This window comes from Salmo salar, chromosome ssa03 (assembly GCF_905237065.1).
Source record: "Salmo salar chromosome ssa03, Ssal_v3.1, whole genome shotgun sequence".
In the NCBI taxonomy this organism is placed as follows: Eukaryota; Metazoa; Chordata; class Actinopteri; order Salmoniformes; family Salmonidae; genus Salmo; species Salmo salar.
In genome coordinates this window covers 43,123,464-43,138,759 of record NC_059444.1, presented here as the reverse complement: position 1 = coordinate 43,138,759, position 15,296 = coordinate 43,123,464, and the positions used below count along the sequence as shown (strand labels likewise).

General features: G+C 44.9%; 1 protein-coding gene across 2 annotated transcripts in view; it reads left to right on the top strand.

The window, feature by feature from the left end:
* The window catches only part of LOC106600599 (kinesin-1 heavy chain), a 34,186-nt gene that overhangs the window by 15,887 nt on the left and 3,003 nt on the right, over positions 1-15,296 (top strand). Inside the window, exons 2-24 of one of the 2 annotated variants that reach the window (XM_014192088.2) lie at positions 983-1,070; positions 1,305-1,483; positions 1,816-1,864; positions 3,354-3,409; positions 3,696-3,783; positions 4,462-4,586; positions 5,058-5,162; positions 5,481-5,626; positions 5,901-6,049; positions 6,766-6,953; positions 7,448-7,516; positions 7,631-7,837; positions 9,209-9,352; positions 10,263-10,451; positions 10,912-11,029; positions 11,199-11,254; positions 11,771-11,880; positions 12,388-12,489; positions 12,656-12,716; positions 12,926-13,102; positions 13,222-13,438; positions 13,769-13,904; positions 15,121-15,158. In XM_014192088.2, the coding sequence (XP_014047563.1) occupies positions 983-1,070; positions 1,305-1,483; positions 1,816-1,864; positions 3,354-3,409; positions 3,696-3,783; positions 4,462-4,586; positions 5,058-5,162; positions 5,481-5,626; positions 5,901-6,049; positions 6,766-6,953; positions 7,448-7,516; positions 7,631-7,837; positions 9,209-9,352; positions 10,263-10,451; positions 10,912-11,029; positions 11,199-11,254; positions 11,771-11,880; positions 12,388-12,489; positions 12,656-12,716; positions 12,926-13,102; positions 13,222-13,438; positions 13,769-13,904; positions 15,121-15,133 (2,772 nt within the window). In that variant the 3' untranslated portion in view covers positions 15,134-15,158. The remainder of the gene's footprint in view (positions 1-982; positions 1,071-1,304; positions 1,484-1,815; positions 1,865-3,353; positions 3,410-3,695; positions 3,784-4,461; positions 4,587-5,057; positions 5,163-5,480; positions 5,627-5,900; positions 6,050-6,765; positions 6,954-7,447; positions 7,517-7,630; positions 7,838-9,208; positions 9,353-10,262; positions 10,452-10,911; positions 11,030-11,198; positions 11,255-11,770; positions 11,881-12,387; positions 12,490-12,655; positions 12,717-12,925; positions 13,103-13,221; positions 13,439-13,768; positions 13,905-15,120; positions 15,159-15,296) is intronic. The other variant, XM_014192089.2, reaches the window with a different exon arrangement.

Sequence of the window (15,296 nt, the reverse complement as noted above, 5' to 3'; positions counted from 1 at the left end):
TTATATCCGAATAGCGGCGTTTTGTTCGTGCGTTCCAGACACTATCCGAAATGGTAAAGAAGTGTCGAGCGCATGGCGCAATTCGTGACATTTTTTTTTTTAATATTCCATTACCGTACTTCGAAGCATGTCAACCGCTGTTTAAAATCAATTTTTACGCCATTTTTCTCGTAGAAAAGCGATAATATTCCGACAGGGAATCTCCTTTTCGGCAAACAGAGGAAAAAATCACAAAGGCGGGGGCGGTCGGGTCACGCGCCTAAGCCTAGAGTCCCTTGATCGGCCACTTGAGAAAGGCGATAATGTGTTTCAGCCTGGGGCTGGGATGACGACATTCTGTTTTTTCCCGGGCTCTGAGCGCCTATGGACGACGTAGGAAGTGTCACGTTAGAGCAGAGATCCTTAGTAAAAGATGGAGATGGAAAAGAAGTTCAAGAAATGGTCAGACAGGCCACTTCCTGTAAAGGAATCTCTCAGGTTTTGACCTGCCATTTGAGTTCTGTTATACTCACAGACACCATTCAAACAGTTTTAGAAACTTTAGGGTGTTATCTATCCATATGTAATAAGTATATGCATATTGTAGTTACTGGGTAGGAGTGGTAACCAGATTAAATCGGGTATGTTTTTTATCCAGCCGTGTCAATACTGCCCCCTAGCCCTAACAGGTTAACATTCTATTGGGCTGTCTGTGTGTGGAGTTGATCATGGGGTTGTTTTGACAGAGTGGTGGGGTGTTGTATTTATTGGTGGTTATAATTAGCTTTTTCTGTCGAAGAGAGCTGTGTTTCTTGGGTGTGCATGTGAGAGCAGATTGATACCTTTTTGATAGCTCATTTGGATGGTATAGCCCCTTACTGTGGCACACTTTATGTTGGCTTCATCTTGATTTTAAAGCTGTGTTTAAATTGAATGTCAGACAAGTTGTTAAACTCATCCTCTAATCTCTCTCTTTCTGTCTGTCTCTCTCTCTGTCTCGCAGAGCAAACCATTCCAGTTTGACAGAGTGTTCCAGCCCAATACGACACAGGAGCAAGTATACAACGCCTGCGCCCAGAAGATCGTCAAAGGTGAGCTCTCCTCATTCATTGTTTATGAACACTCTCCCTACTGTAGGTGTTTTGTTAATGTGTCCATGCACAAACCTGAGGAGAAAGCCGGTCTGAAAGAGGATTAATTTTGCAGTGACTACTTCCTTCTGGCTGTCTATTTGGTTTCTTTTTGTGTATTTCTGTGAGAGGGGTTGAGTACAGAAGACACATTACTGTCTCGTATGAATTCATGAAGTAGTCTTCTTCTTTCAGATGTTCTGGAGGGGTACAACGGGACAATATTTGCATACGGACAGACATCTTCCGGCAAAACACACACAATGGAGGGTAACCTCCATGACACAGATGGAATGGGGATCATCCCCAGGATAGTGCAGGACATCTTTAACTACATCTATTCCATGGACGAGAACCTGGAGTTCCACATCAAGGTAGGTACTGGTTAGTTCTCTACAAATACATCCCCCTGCTTGCCTCCTAAATTGCACTCTTTTCCCTAGATGGTGCACTACTTTTGTCAGGGCCCATAGTTTCTGGTCAAAAGTAGTGCATTATGTAGGGAATAGGGTGCCATTTGGGATGCATATTTGTTCTGTCCAAGTAGAACAACTCTTCCTACTCTCCATAGGCAGCATGCTAACCTTGAATTGCCACAGCTAGTTCAAAGACACTCCGTAGCATCACTTCACTTAGCAGGTTTTTAAAACCTATTGATTTCTCTATGTGGGATCTCTGCTAATAAGAGATGACTCTTCTCTTCCAGGTTTCATATTTTGAAATTTACTTGGACAAGATTCGGGACCTCTTGGATGGTATGTCCCAGGCAGAGTGAACACAGACTGTCCCAATGGCACCCTTTTCCCTACTTTTGACCAAGGCTCTCTGGTGAAAAGTAGTGTACTACGTAGGGAATTTGGGTGCCATTTGGAACACACAATGTATAGCGTACCTCTCCTTTTTGCTCGTGGCCATGCTACAGTAGTGTGGATAATTGGCTAGTTTACATAACGATCTGTTGAAAGGCTATGTAGAGCTTATCTAATGAATGAAAATTTGCATGTTGAAAAGGGTGGAAATGTTACTGATATTGGAATGAATATTCAGTTCATTTTTGGACTGAAAAGAATGTCTGCATATTGGTACGTTAATATGCTGTATCTGCATCTGCCATTACGTAAATTCTCCACACCCAGTTTGAGCATGAGGTTTCTTCACACACGCTATGGCTGCATTTACACAGACAGCCCAATTCTGATCTTTTCCCCAATTATTGGCAAAAAGCTGATCTGATTGGTCAAAATATCAATTAGTGGAAACAAGTCAGAATTACTCTGCCTGTGTAAACGCTGTCAAGGATACTTAAATGGCTAATTCAGGAGTCTCCAACCTTTTCTAGCATGAAAGCTGCTTAAAAAAAATCAACATGTCATTAGCAAAACATTTTTTCAAGCTTTAAAATAGGCACATTCTTCTTTTCTCTCTCCTGCAACTCGTCCCCGGGTCCTTAGTATACATGAGAAAGTAGTGCACTATGTTTTCTGTCAATATACCTAGTAAAATAATGGTTAATAAACAACTCTTAAGGGGGGCCCTATAAAATCTGTGACTCTTTTTTTTTTCACCCAAATTATTTTGTATATATTGTTTTTGTATATTGGTTTTTCACTCTCAAAATTACAATTGTTCATAGAGAAGCAACGAAATTGTATGTTCTGAGACCATGTCAATGCTTACATCGCATTCGAATACCATTTTATTTTAGGTCTGGAAGAACACTAACACACTTCGATAATTTAATTGCACATCTGACCCTTTAATTGCACATCTAGCGTGTACTGAATGTGCAGTCTAATATGCTGGTTTAGTGACGCTGCTGCTAATTTCATAGCAAAGTTTGCAAATAACAGATACAAATGATATACTTACTGCCAGGTAAACCCTACTTTGCAGTTAACATTTAATTGAGAAGGTTTTGGGGGAAGTATTTCTGTCAACCCACAAGATGGTTATTGCATAAACTGGCTACACACGGAGTGACAGGCAAACGCGCGCACCACACAGACAGACAGTGGCAAAATGGCTGGCAATTATTTGGCAGATAGTGTGTTAGGTTTGGCTTTTTAAGCTAATATGTGAGATTTGTTTATGACAGTTTGCGGTGGAACACGTGAATATTGCATATACTTTTAGAATTGTTTGGCGAGCTACTCGTAGGTGGGCTGAGAGCGACTGGTAGCTGGCGATCGACCTGCTGGAGACCACTAGGATAATGAAATGTATGTTTCCTTCTCTCTTCTCCAGTGTCAAAGACAAACCTGTCGGTGCACGAAGACAAAAACAGAGTTCCCTATGTCAAGGTGAGGCTTCAATCCAGGGATGAACTAACTATCCCTCACCCATTCAACTGTCACAGAGTTAGACCGCAGCCACCTAATAACAAAAGACATGAAGGTGTCACCTGACCTTGTTAATGTAGCTATTCCCTATGAAAAGACACATTATCTGAAGATATGTATGCACGCACTAGTGCAAGTCGCTCTGAATAAAAGTATTTGTTGAAATGGCATTTATTATTGTTATTATTATGTTATTTAGAATGTATAAGATTGCCCAGTGTCACATCATTGTTTTTTTTGTCCACAGGGATGCACTGAGAGATTTGTCTGCAGCCCAGAGGAAGTCATGGACACCATCGACGAAGGAAAATCTAACAGACACGTAGCAGTTACAAGTAAGAGACCGCACCAAATCTGCATCCCAAATGGCGCCCTATTCCTTTTATAGTGCACTACTTTTGCTCAATCCCCATAGGGCTCTGGTATGGGCCCTGGTCAAAAGTAGTGCACTATAAAGGGAATAGAGTACCTTATGGGACGCATCCCAAAGCACCAACCCTGAGCCTCACTTATCTTGTGTGTCCATTTCAGTGCCATATTCTTTGCTGAAATGGTTCCACTGTCTGTAATGTTACCTGATACGCCTCAATAGGTCATTGAGCTTGATTTTCTTTTTGTTCTGATTTAAGAAATGGTGCTCAATGGTTTCTCACGCTACCCTGGTCCCAGATCTGTTTCTGCTCTCTTAACGACTCGTCACGCATTGCCACGCCAAACATGGCATGACAGTTCCATAAAGTAGTTGGCAAGAGAACACAAACAGATCTAGCATCCAGGCGATTCTCACACGTGTCAGAGCTCTGGTTACCGTAACCGACTCATCCATAAAATCGGACCAATCTACTGTATACAATAAGAAACAGTGTCCAACATACTACATGATCATGCACTCTGTAGTGTATATTCATTCCCTTTATAGTGCACTACTTTTGAGGGCTCTGGTCTATGTAGGGAATGGGGTGCCATATAAATGCCTGTTCAGTGCTGATCCCAGATGTGTTGTCTTGCTGTAGATATGAATGAGCACAGCTCCAGAAGTCACAGTATCTTCCAGATCAACGTGAAGCAGGAGAACACTGCTACCGAGCAGAAACTCAGCGGAAAGCTCTACCTCGTCGACCTGGCTGGAAGTGAAAAGGTTGGAAAAGCCCTCGCACGTCTGAGTTAGCTTGTTGCAGGGGCGTGGGAGTAAACAATGATATTAGAGAAGAGAAACCTGAACACTGCTCTTTCGTGTTCTGATGACGGCTGAGGCAGATACCGTTACGTAATCTTAATAAAGGTATACTGGCAAGAGCGGTCTCTCTCGCTCTCTCTTCGGCACTCTCTCACACTTAGTCCTCTCTGCTACATGGTAGAAATGGAAAAAAGATTTCCATCTCTGAGCAAATGCACATAGCCCTTCTGTCTTTTCCCAGTTGCCTAATGTTGTTATTATCAGAACGGATATCAGAACTGATTAACATTGTTAGGCAATGTCATTCAGACCACATGCTTGACCCATGATAATATACTATTAAGACCTCTTAAGGACTCTGTTGCAAAGAAAGTGTTAATGTTCAAGTCCTCCATCTTACCAGAAGGTCCCTGTCTGTCTCTTTCCTCCCAGGTCAGCAAGACGGGAGCAGAGGGTGCCGTGTTGGATGAGGCCAAGAACATCAACAAGTCTCTGTCATCACTGGGCAATGTCATTTCAGCTCTGGCCGAAGGGTCTGTGAGTACTTCTCTACTATGACGGATGTTATGACTGGCGGTTTGTTTGGTGTTCATTCAGTGCAAAGACGCGTAGACTCACTAAAGACCAATACCTCACATCAAAAGTATCCTCAATTCTTTAAGAGATGAAAATACATGTACCTCAAGGCAAGGTTTTGGTTCAAGCTGATTCAAACTTGTCTAATTCTACACCATTTGTTTTAATGATAGATTGGTTTGTTTTGTTTCTTTGCTCAGAATTTCACAACCTGGAGGCAATTCTATTGTTGTTTCTCTTAATGAATTTTCTTTGTTTGTTTGGTCTGCTTTGTTTCAGGGCTATATCCCATACAGAGACAGTAAAATGACCAGAATCCTTCAGGATTCTTTGGGGGGGAACTGTAGGACCACCATCGTCATCTGCGCCTCCCCCTCCGCCTACAACGAGTCGGAGACCAAGTCCACTCTCATGTTCGGACAGAGGTGGGCACACTCACTAGCTCTTAAAAGGATAGTTCACTCAAAAACGATCTTCTCAGTAGTCCACTGTTGATACAATCCCCTAAAAAGTGTGCATGTCAGCAGTCACATTTTCAACATAGAGCAAAACGTGTGATGATGATGAGTTTTACATCATATGAAAAAAATACATAAACATTTGACAATGAGTTACCAACAATCACTATTTTGTGAGCTATTCAGGGCTGTTGAATTAGAATAGGGTGTAATGCTTTTGTCCTGTTTATGATGTTTCCAGAGCGAAGACCATTAAGAACACAGTGTGTGTGAACGTGGAGCTGACGGCAGAACAGTGGAAGAAGAAGTACGAGAGGGAGAAGGAGAAGGGAAAGGCCTTGAGGAACACCATCACCTGGCTGGAGAATGAGCTCAACCGCTGGAGGAACGGTGAGGAGGAGAGGACATTCACCTGCGCTGAGTCCCATATGGCATCCTATTACCTATGAAGTGCACTACCTTTGACCAGGGCCTACATAACATTGACACCCTTGACAGCCCATAGGGCTCTGGTCAAAAGTAGTGCACTATATAGTGAATAGGGCGCCATTTGAGACGCACACGAGGTTTGGGCACAGCTCTTCACATAATGGTCTCATTTTAGCTGAGTGGCTGCATCATTCACTGGAAACCATCTGCACTGAGTGGAAAGACTCCAACCCCCCCCCCCCAGCTTCATCCCAAAAATGTATTAATCGTAGATTATTCAAATAATCCTCCCTCCCGAACACGACACCAAACGTACACATGTACGCACGCACCCACACACATGTTAACCATGCAAACCTGGGGCGTGTTATTGGGTGCAAACCGGAAGAAAACCACTCTTTTGTGAACAGTCTCGCTACGTTATGCCTTACCTTAATGAACAAGACCTGCTGTTCTACTAGGTCTGTGCTGTACAGTAAAGGCCTTGCAGGGTGTCTGTCTGACCTCTCTGGGGTAAAGTCTCCTCTCGGTACAGATCTAGGATCAGCTTTCCCTCCACCAATCCTAACCTTAACCCTTAGTGGGGAAAATGCAAAAGTGACTGAAGTTCAGCTTCTAGAAGCAACTTCATCCTACTCCTTTCTGAGCTTTCTGTGTCACCACGCTGCCCCCTGCAGGTGAGAGTGTGCCGGTGGACGAGCAGTTTGACAAGGAGAAGGCCCAAGCTGAGGTGTTGGCCCTGGACAATGTGCCCAACGACAAGCCTGCCTCCACCCCCAACATGCCCCAGCTCCGTCTGACCGACGCAGAGAAGGACAAGTGTGAGGTGGAGCTGGCCAAGCTCTACAAGCAGCTGGATGATAAGGTGAGAGAGACCTGCCACAGAGCGTGGTGTGTGTGTGTGTGTGTGTGTGTGTGTGTGTGTGTGTGTGTCTAAGCTCATCTTTCATCTTTGCAATGACCGCTTCTGTGACAGCCATCAATGGCCCTGCCCATGCTGTCTCCATTATGGGCCAGTTGCACCCTCGTTCCAACTCAAGGGTGAAACCGGTCCCAGAACCTCCAGTCCTGTAGGAACAGAACAGCCAGCCACACTGTGGTCATAGAGACCACAGCGTGGAACGGTCAATGGTTGAATTCAGAGAGGGTACTGTGCTTGAGCGAGAGCAGGCTCTGAGGTTATGTGCTGCAGTCTTCTCTCAGAAACACCGCCATGGACTCCGTGTTAACCACTTCATTTTGAAGGTAGACAATGCTCAAACTGAGGCCAAAATGTAGACAAACTTGATTGTTTAAACATACAGTTTGAGCCCTGTTTAAATGAGTGATGCTAACCATGTCCTCTATCTGTGTGTCCAGGATGATGAGATCAACCAGCAGAGCCAGCTGGCAGAGAAGCTCAAGCAGCAGATGTTGGACCAGGAGGAGGTGAGTTTGTCTGTTTCCCAAATGGCACCCTTTGCCCTATATAGTGCAGTACTTTTAACCAGAGCCCTATGGGTTGAATCATAAAATGGATTCAAAACATGTTTGTATTTGTAGCTACTGGCGTCGTCTCGGCGCGACCACGATAACCTGCAGTCAGAGCTGAACCGCCTGCAGGCTGAGAACGAGGCTTCCAAGGATGAGGTGAAGGAGGTTCTGCAGGCATTGGAGGAGCTGGCTGTTAACTATGACCAGAAGAGCCAGGAGGTCGAGGACAAGACCAAGGAGTTTGAGATGGTCAGCGATGAGCTCAACCAGAAATCGGTGAGACAATGTTCCTCACTGTCCCTGCTCATGAAGAGAGCTGTCTGTGTCCTATTCATTGTGATGCATTCTAGGACCTGCATGTCATTTTTTCCTGGTCGCTTTAATATATTCTTATAATATTTTAAATACATTACCAGTCAAAAGTTTGGACACACCTACTCATTCCAGGGTTTTTCTTTATTTTGACTATTTTCTACATTGTAGAATAATAGTGAAGACATCAGAACTATGAAATAACACATATGGAATCGTGTAGTATCCAAAAAAGTGTTAAACGAATCCAAATATATTTTAGATTTTAGATTCTTCAAAGTAGCCACCCTTTGCCTTGATGACAGCTTTGCACACTCTTGGCATTTTCTCAACCAGTTTCATGAGGTCACCTGGAATGCATTTCAATTAACAGGTGTGCCTTGTTAAAAGTTCATTTGTGGAATTTCTTTACTTAATGCATTTGAGCCAATCAGTTGTGTTGTGACAAGGTTGGGGTGGGATACAGAAGATAGTCCTATTTGGTAAAAGACCAAGTACATTTTATGGCAAGAACAGCTCAAATAAGCAAAGAGAAACGACAGTCCATCATTACTTAACGACATGAAGGTCAGTCATTCCGGAAAATTTCAAGAACTTTGAACGTTTCTTCAAGTGCAGTCGCAAAAACCATCAAGCGCTATGATGAGACTGGCTCTCATGAGGACCGCCACAGGAAAGGAAGACCCAGAGTTACCTCTGATGCAGGGGATAAGTTCATTAGAGTTACCAGCCTCAGAAATTGCAGCACAAATAAATGCTTCACAGAGTTCAAGTAACAGACACATCTCAACATGAACTGTTCAGAGGAGACTGCATGAATCAGGCCTTCATGGTCGAATTGCTGCAAAGAAACCACTACTAAAGGATACCAATAAGAAGAAGAGACTTGCTTGGGCCAAGAAACATGATCAATGGGCATTAGATCGGTGGAAATCTGTCCTTTGGTCTGATAAGAATTTGAGATTTTTGGTTCTAACCGCCATGTCTTTGTGAGACGCAGAGTAGGTGAACGATCTCCGCATGTGTGGTTCCCACCCTGAAGCATGGAGGAGGTGTGATGGTGTGGTTTGCTGGTGACACTGTCTGTGATTTATTTAGAATTCATTTAATACTTTTTTGGTTACTACATGATTCCATATGTGTTATTTCATAGTTGTGATGTCTTCACTATTATTCTGCAATGTAGAAAATAGTAAAAAATAAAGAAAAACCCTTGAACGAGTAGGTGTGTCCAAACTTTTGACTGGTACTGTATGTGAGTTATAGCCCTTTTTTGCCCCTAATGTTTAGGAAATGTTCATGTTAAAATGTTTTTCTCTCTCTCTCTCTCTCCAGAGCGTCCTGACGTCCATTGACTCTGAGCTGCAGAAACTGAAGGACATGAGCAACCACCAGAAGAAGAGGGTCTCTGAGATGATGTCATCACTACTGAAAGACCTGGCAGAGATTGGCATCGCCGTGGGCAGTACCGAGATCAAGGTAAAAGCACATGACACCTCACCACATCACACTCCAAAGATGGGTATTATTTTATTGGCAACTAAAGGAAATATTTAATGTCATTTTCTCCAATCAATCAATCAATCAAATGTATTTATAAAGCCCTTTTTACATCAGCCGATGTCACAAAGTGCGATACAGAAACCCAGCCTAAAACCCCAAACAGCAAGCAATGCAGATGTAGAAGCACGGTGGCTAGGAAAAACTCCCTAGAAAGGCAGAAACCTAGAGAGGAACCAGGCTCTGAGGAGTGGCCAGTCCTCTTCTGGCTATGCCAGGTGGAGATTATAACAGAACAGCAGGGTCAAATAATAATAATCACAGTGGTTGTAGAGGGTGCAACAGGTCAGCACCTCAGGAGTAAATGTCAGTTGGCTTTTCATAGCCGAGCATTCACAGTTAGGGACAGCAGGTGCGGTAGAGAGAGCGAGTCGAAAACAGCAGGTCCGGGACTACGTAGCACGTCTGGTGAACCGGTCAGGGTTCCATAGCCGCAGGCAGAACAGTTGAAATAGGAGCAGCAGCACGACCAGGGGGACTGGGGACAGCAAGGAGTCATCAGGCCAGTTGGGTAGTCCTGAGGCATGGTCCCAGGGCTCAGGTCCTCCGGGAGGAGAGGGAGAGAGAGAGAATTAGAGGGATCATACTTAAATTCACACAGGACACCAGATAAGACAGGAGAAATACTCCAGATATAACACTGACCCTAGCCCCCCGACACGAACTACTGCAGCATAAATACTGGAGGCTGAGACAGGAGGGGTTGGGAGACACTGTGGCCCCGTCCGACGATACCCCCGGACAGGGCCAACCTGAATAAAATGAAACACTACTCCGACTCCTTTCTCTCTGTTTCTCATTCTCTCTCACTCACCTCCCTCACCCCTAGCAACACGACGGCAGTGGTCTGATAGATGAGGACTTTACGGTGGCTCGTCTGTACATCAGTAAGATGAAGTCGGAGGTGAAGACCATGGTGAAACGCAGCAAACAGCTGGAGAGCACCCAGTCAGAGAGCAACAAGAAGATGGACGAGAACGACAAGGAGCTGGCCGCCTGTCAACTAAGGATCCAACAGGTATTACCACATTGTTTCATATAGAAAGTGTATTATTAAAGGATCTCTATGGGTATTAGCCCGCTTCTCTCATCGTAGTTCTAGATCTACACACTCCACAACAGCCTCAATCTGCCACTGTCAGGGTTGTGCTCAATTCCATTTAAATTCAGTCATTTCAGGAAGTAAACAAATTCTAATGCAATTCCCTTCCTGAATTGACTGAATTTAAATGGAATTGGCCATAACACTGGCCACCATACCATAATCACTCTCGCCAACCTAATCTTCCACTGATGTTTGGCTTGACAATGAAAGTGGAGTAGGCAAAGCACAAACAGATCTGGGATCAGGCTTACTCTTTCCTGTTCCTCCCATGAACACAGTAATCAAACTGAGACCTGCTAAAGAATCACTAGCTATTTAATCCACATAAACCCCATGTGTTTGTGTAATTAACATTCTCCATCCCCCCCTGCAGCACGAGGCTAAGATCAAGTCCCTGACAGAGTATCTTCAGAACGTGGAGCAGAAGAAGAGACAGCTTGAGGAGAACGTTGACTCTCTGAACGAAGAACTGGTCAAGATCAGTGCCCAGGGTACCACACACACACACACACACACACACACACACACACACACACACACACACACACAGCTACTCTCTATGCACTGACAACACATAATGGAATACATTGCATATAAACATCTCTAAAACAGATTGAAGGCCTATAGTGCCACCTAGTGACAAATGTTTCCCTTTTGCAGAGAAAGTCAACGCCATGGAGAAGGAGAACGAGATCCAATCAGCCAATGAAGTCAAGGTACGATGTCTTCTCCATACCACAGGGCTGCCTTCTACTCCAAATTAAATTTCAGATCAGTGGTGTGACCCAAATAGTGCACTACTTTTGACCTAGCGGACTAAACTCCACTCCATGGTGAAGGAAGTTTCTGATGAATTTCACCAACGGCGTGGAACCGAGACCAGGCTTCATAAAGTATTGGCCTTGGGCGAATTGAGTAGTCGGAGCTAGATTCCACAGAACCTGGTCTCGGCTCCACGCCGTTGGTGGAGTTCATCATAAACTTCCCTCATCGTGGAGTTTAGTCTGCTACTTTTGACCAGGCTCTGGTTAAAAGTAGTGCACTATATAGGGAATATATACCAGTACCAGTTGGGACGCAGACCAGAAGTCATGATATATTCCAGATGATTCAGTTGATTGGTGAACTCTTGGTAAGACTAGTCCAGACTTGTCCACTTGTCCGACTGCCTACTATGATGATATGTTAGGGATGTTGATTGGTGTCCCTTGACCTCTGTGTGTCATCCCCAGGAGGCTGTAGAGAAGCAGATCGCTGGTCACCGTGAGGCCCATCAGAAACAGATCAGCAGCCTCAGGGATGAGCTGGACAAGAAGGCGCACCACATCACTGAACTGCAGGAGTAAGAGACTAAACATACCCCATGTACACATTGTCCACTGTTTACTGTGGTTATGTCCCATTTGGGAGGCAACTACTATGTCTCCTGTCTCCAGTGCTAGGGTGTTATATTGTGTTGTTGTGTTACACTGGGGCCAACCTTCCTGCCATTCAGGACCTCTATACCAGGCTATACCAGGCGGTGTCAGAGGAAGGCCCTAAAAATTGTCAAAGAGTCCAGCCACCCGAATCATAGACTGTTCTCCAAAAGGCTTCTTAACAGCTTCTCTACCCCCAAGCCACAAGACTGCTCAACAGTTAATCAAATGGCTACCTTGACTATTTGTATTGACCCCCTTTTTACACTGCTGCCACTCACTGTTTATTATCTATGTATAGTCACTTTACCCCTAGCTACATGTACATATGACATCAATGACCTGGACTAACCCGTACACCAGCACATTGACTCGGCACCTGTTGTATTCGGCGCATGTGAAAAATACAATTTGATTTTGATTTGTTCCAGTCTCAACCAGAAGATCATGCTGGAACGGGAGCGTCTCAGGGTGGAACACGAGAAACTCAAGTCTACCGACCAGGAGAAGAGCCGCAAACTTCACGAGCTAACGTACGATACATACACGTACTGACAGTGGGCATGTTCAGAATATGTGATCGCTAATTGCTGTGTGGCATATACACAATGATGTTGGTTAGCTTAGATTAGCACTATACTTGTCTAATGTTACTGCAGTCAAGCTGTGGCTAATGCGTCTGTGTGTTGTGCTGTGCAGGGTGATGCAGGACAGGAGAGAACAGGCCAGACAGGACCTGAAGGGATTGGAGGAGACCGTGGTGAGTAGACTACAATTAACAACAGCTCTTCGGCTTTCCCCTTAAAGGGCGGTTAAAAGGTACATTTTAATTAACCTTTATAGTCAAACTTCTTTCTTTTCATGAATCTCTATGCCTTTCTATGATTAATAATTGCAAAAAAGAAGGGTAATTTGGGTGAGTGTTTCCATCCTCCTTTAACCTCTCTAACACTTCCCCTACTCCTCCAGGCCAAGGAGCTCCAGACTCTGCACAACCTTAGAAAGCTGTTTGTCCAGGACCTGGCTACCCGAGTGAAGAAGAGTGCTGAGATGGACTCTGATGACACAGGAGGCAGCGCAGCTCAGAAACAGAAGATCTCCTTTCTGGAGAACAACCTGGAGCAGCTTACCAAGGTTCACAAACAGGTATGTTCTCAACTATGAAACCAACAAATACACCCAAACACACTGAAATCATACCAACTCTAGTGCTTTTGGAGATGGCTAATTTGTCAAACCTCTCTCTCTCTCTCTCTCCCTCTCAGCTGGTACGTGATAATGCAGACCTGCGCTGTGAGCTTCCTAAACTGGAGAAGCGTCTGCGTGCTACGGCTGAGCGGGTCAAGGCCCTGGAGTCGGCACTGAAGGAGGCCAAAGAGAACGCTGCACGCGACCGCAAACGTTACCAGCAAGAGGTGGACCGCATCAAAGATGCCGTCAGGGCTAAGAACATGGCCAGGAGGGGCCACTCTGCTCAGATCGGTGAGGAGAGAGGGAAGATGCACACACACACTGAATGCTGTAATCCTGGTGGTTAATGTATGGTTGGATATTCAGTATATTAATGGATGCCATTCCTAAACTGAGTTCCTCTAGCATATATTTTTGTGTACTGCTTTTACATTGACTGCCTTGTGTGTGACTTATGCTTTTATTGTTTTTGCGCTCATACAAAACACATTGCAATATATGTATTCCAATACCTACAAATGGCTTAATAAACTTGATCCTTGAACGTTGAACACAAACGTTATTCAGTACATAAATGGATGCCATTCCTAAACTGTTGTGTTCCTCTGCCCCCCTCCACAGCCAAACCCATTCGTCCTGGCCAGCCTCCAGTGGCGTCCCCCACCCACCCCAACGTGAACCGCGGCGGAGGGGGTTTCTACCAGAACAGCCAGGCCGTGGCCATCAGGGGAGGAGGAGGCATGAAGCCAGACAAGAAGTGAGTGACTGACTACTGCCTCAATGGGAAAAATATACTGTAGAATATGATGAGAAACACAAGTTTGATCCTGGATCCATAACTCCCAACATGGGGATCATTTCGACTTCTCCCATATATCTAAGAGTTGATGCAGTGTAGTAATGTGTGTAGGGCCTGTGTGGCTCAGTTGGTAGACCATGGTGCTTGCAATCAATGCCAGGATTGTGGGTTTGTGTCCCACTGCTGCCCCCCATACAAAAATGTATGCAAGCACTACTGTAAGTTGCTTTGGATAAAAGTGTATTTTATATGGCATATACACACAGTTTATTAGGTACACCCATCTAGAACCGGGTCGGACCCCCCCCCCCCCTTTGCCTCCAGAACAGCCTGAATTCTTCGGGGCGTGGAACCGTTTCTGAATTGGTGTCAAGGGACCTAACGTGTGCCAGGAAAACATTCCCCACAACATTACACAACCACCAGCAGTCTGTACTGTTGACACCAGGCAGGGTGGGTCCATGGAGTCATGCTGCTTACTGCAAATCCTGACTCCTCCATCAGCATGACGTAACAGGAACTGGGATTCGTCGGACCAGGCAATGTTTTTCCACTCCTCAATATTCAGTGTTGGTGATGGCGTGCCCACTGGAGACCCTTCTTGTTTTTAGCTGATATGAGTGGAACCCGGTGTGTTCGTCTGCTGCATTAGCCCATCCAACGAGTTGTGCGTTCCGAGATGCCGTTCTGCACACCACTGTTGTACTGCGCAGTTATTTGCCTGTTTGTGGCCCGCCTGTTAGTTTGCACGATTCTTGCCATTCTCCTTCGACCTCTCATCTACAAGCTGTTTTCGCCGAAAAGACTGCCGCTGACTGGATGTTTATTTGTTTGTTACACCATTTTGGTAAACCCTAGACACTGTCGTGCGTGAAAAGCACAGGAGGCCGGACGTTTCTGAGATAATGGAACCGCGCCCCTAGCACCGATGATCATACCACACTCAAAGTAGCTCAGGTCACACGTTTTGCTCATTCGAACGTTCAATTGAACAGTAAGTGAATGCCTGTCTTGCCTCTTTATTTAGCAAGCCACAGCCACATAACTCACTGTTTGTAGCAGCAAACCATTTTTTTTAAGAACGGGATGGTGTACCTAATAAACTGTTAACAGAGTGTATATATTATAGTGTATGCAGTGTAGTAATTCTGATGACCCCCTCCATACCACATAGGTCAGATGGCTAGAGTAGAGACCGGATCTGATACACAGGTGAGATGGACAGGTACCTCTGTGGCGGAGGAGGCAGGGATGATGCCCATAACACGCTTAGTATGAATGGGCCTGTTTGAGAGGCAGCTAACCACAGGGCTTGGGAGTTTTTAATGGGTCAATTTCCTACTGTAATTG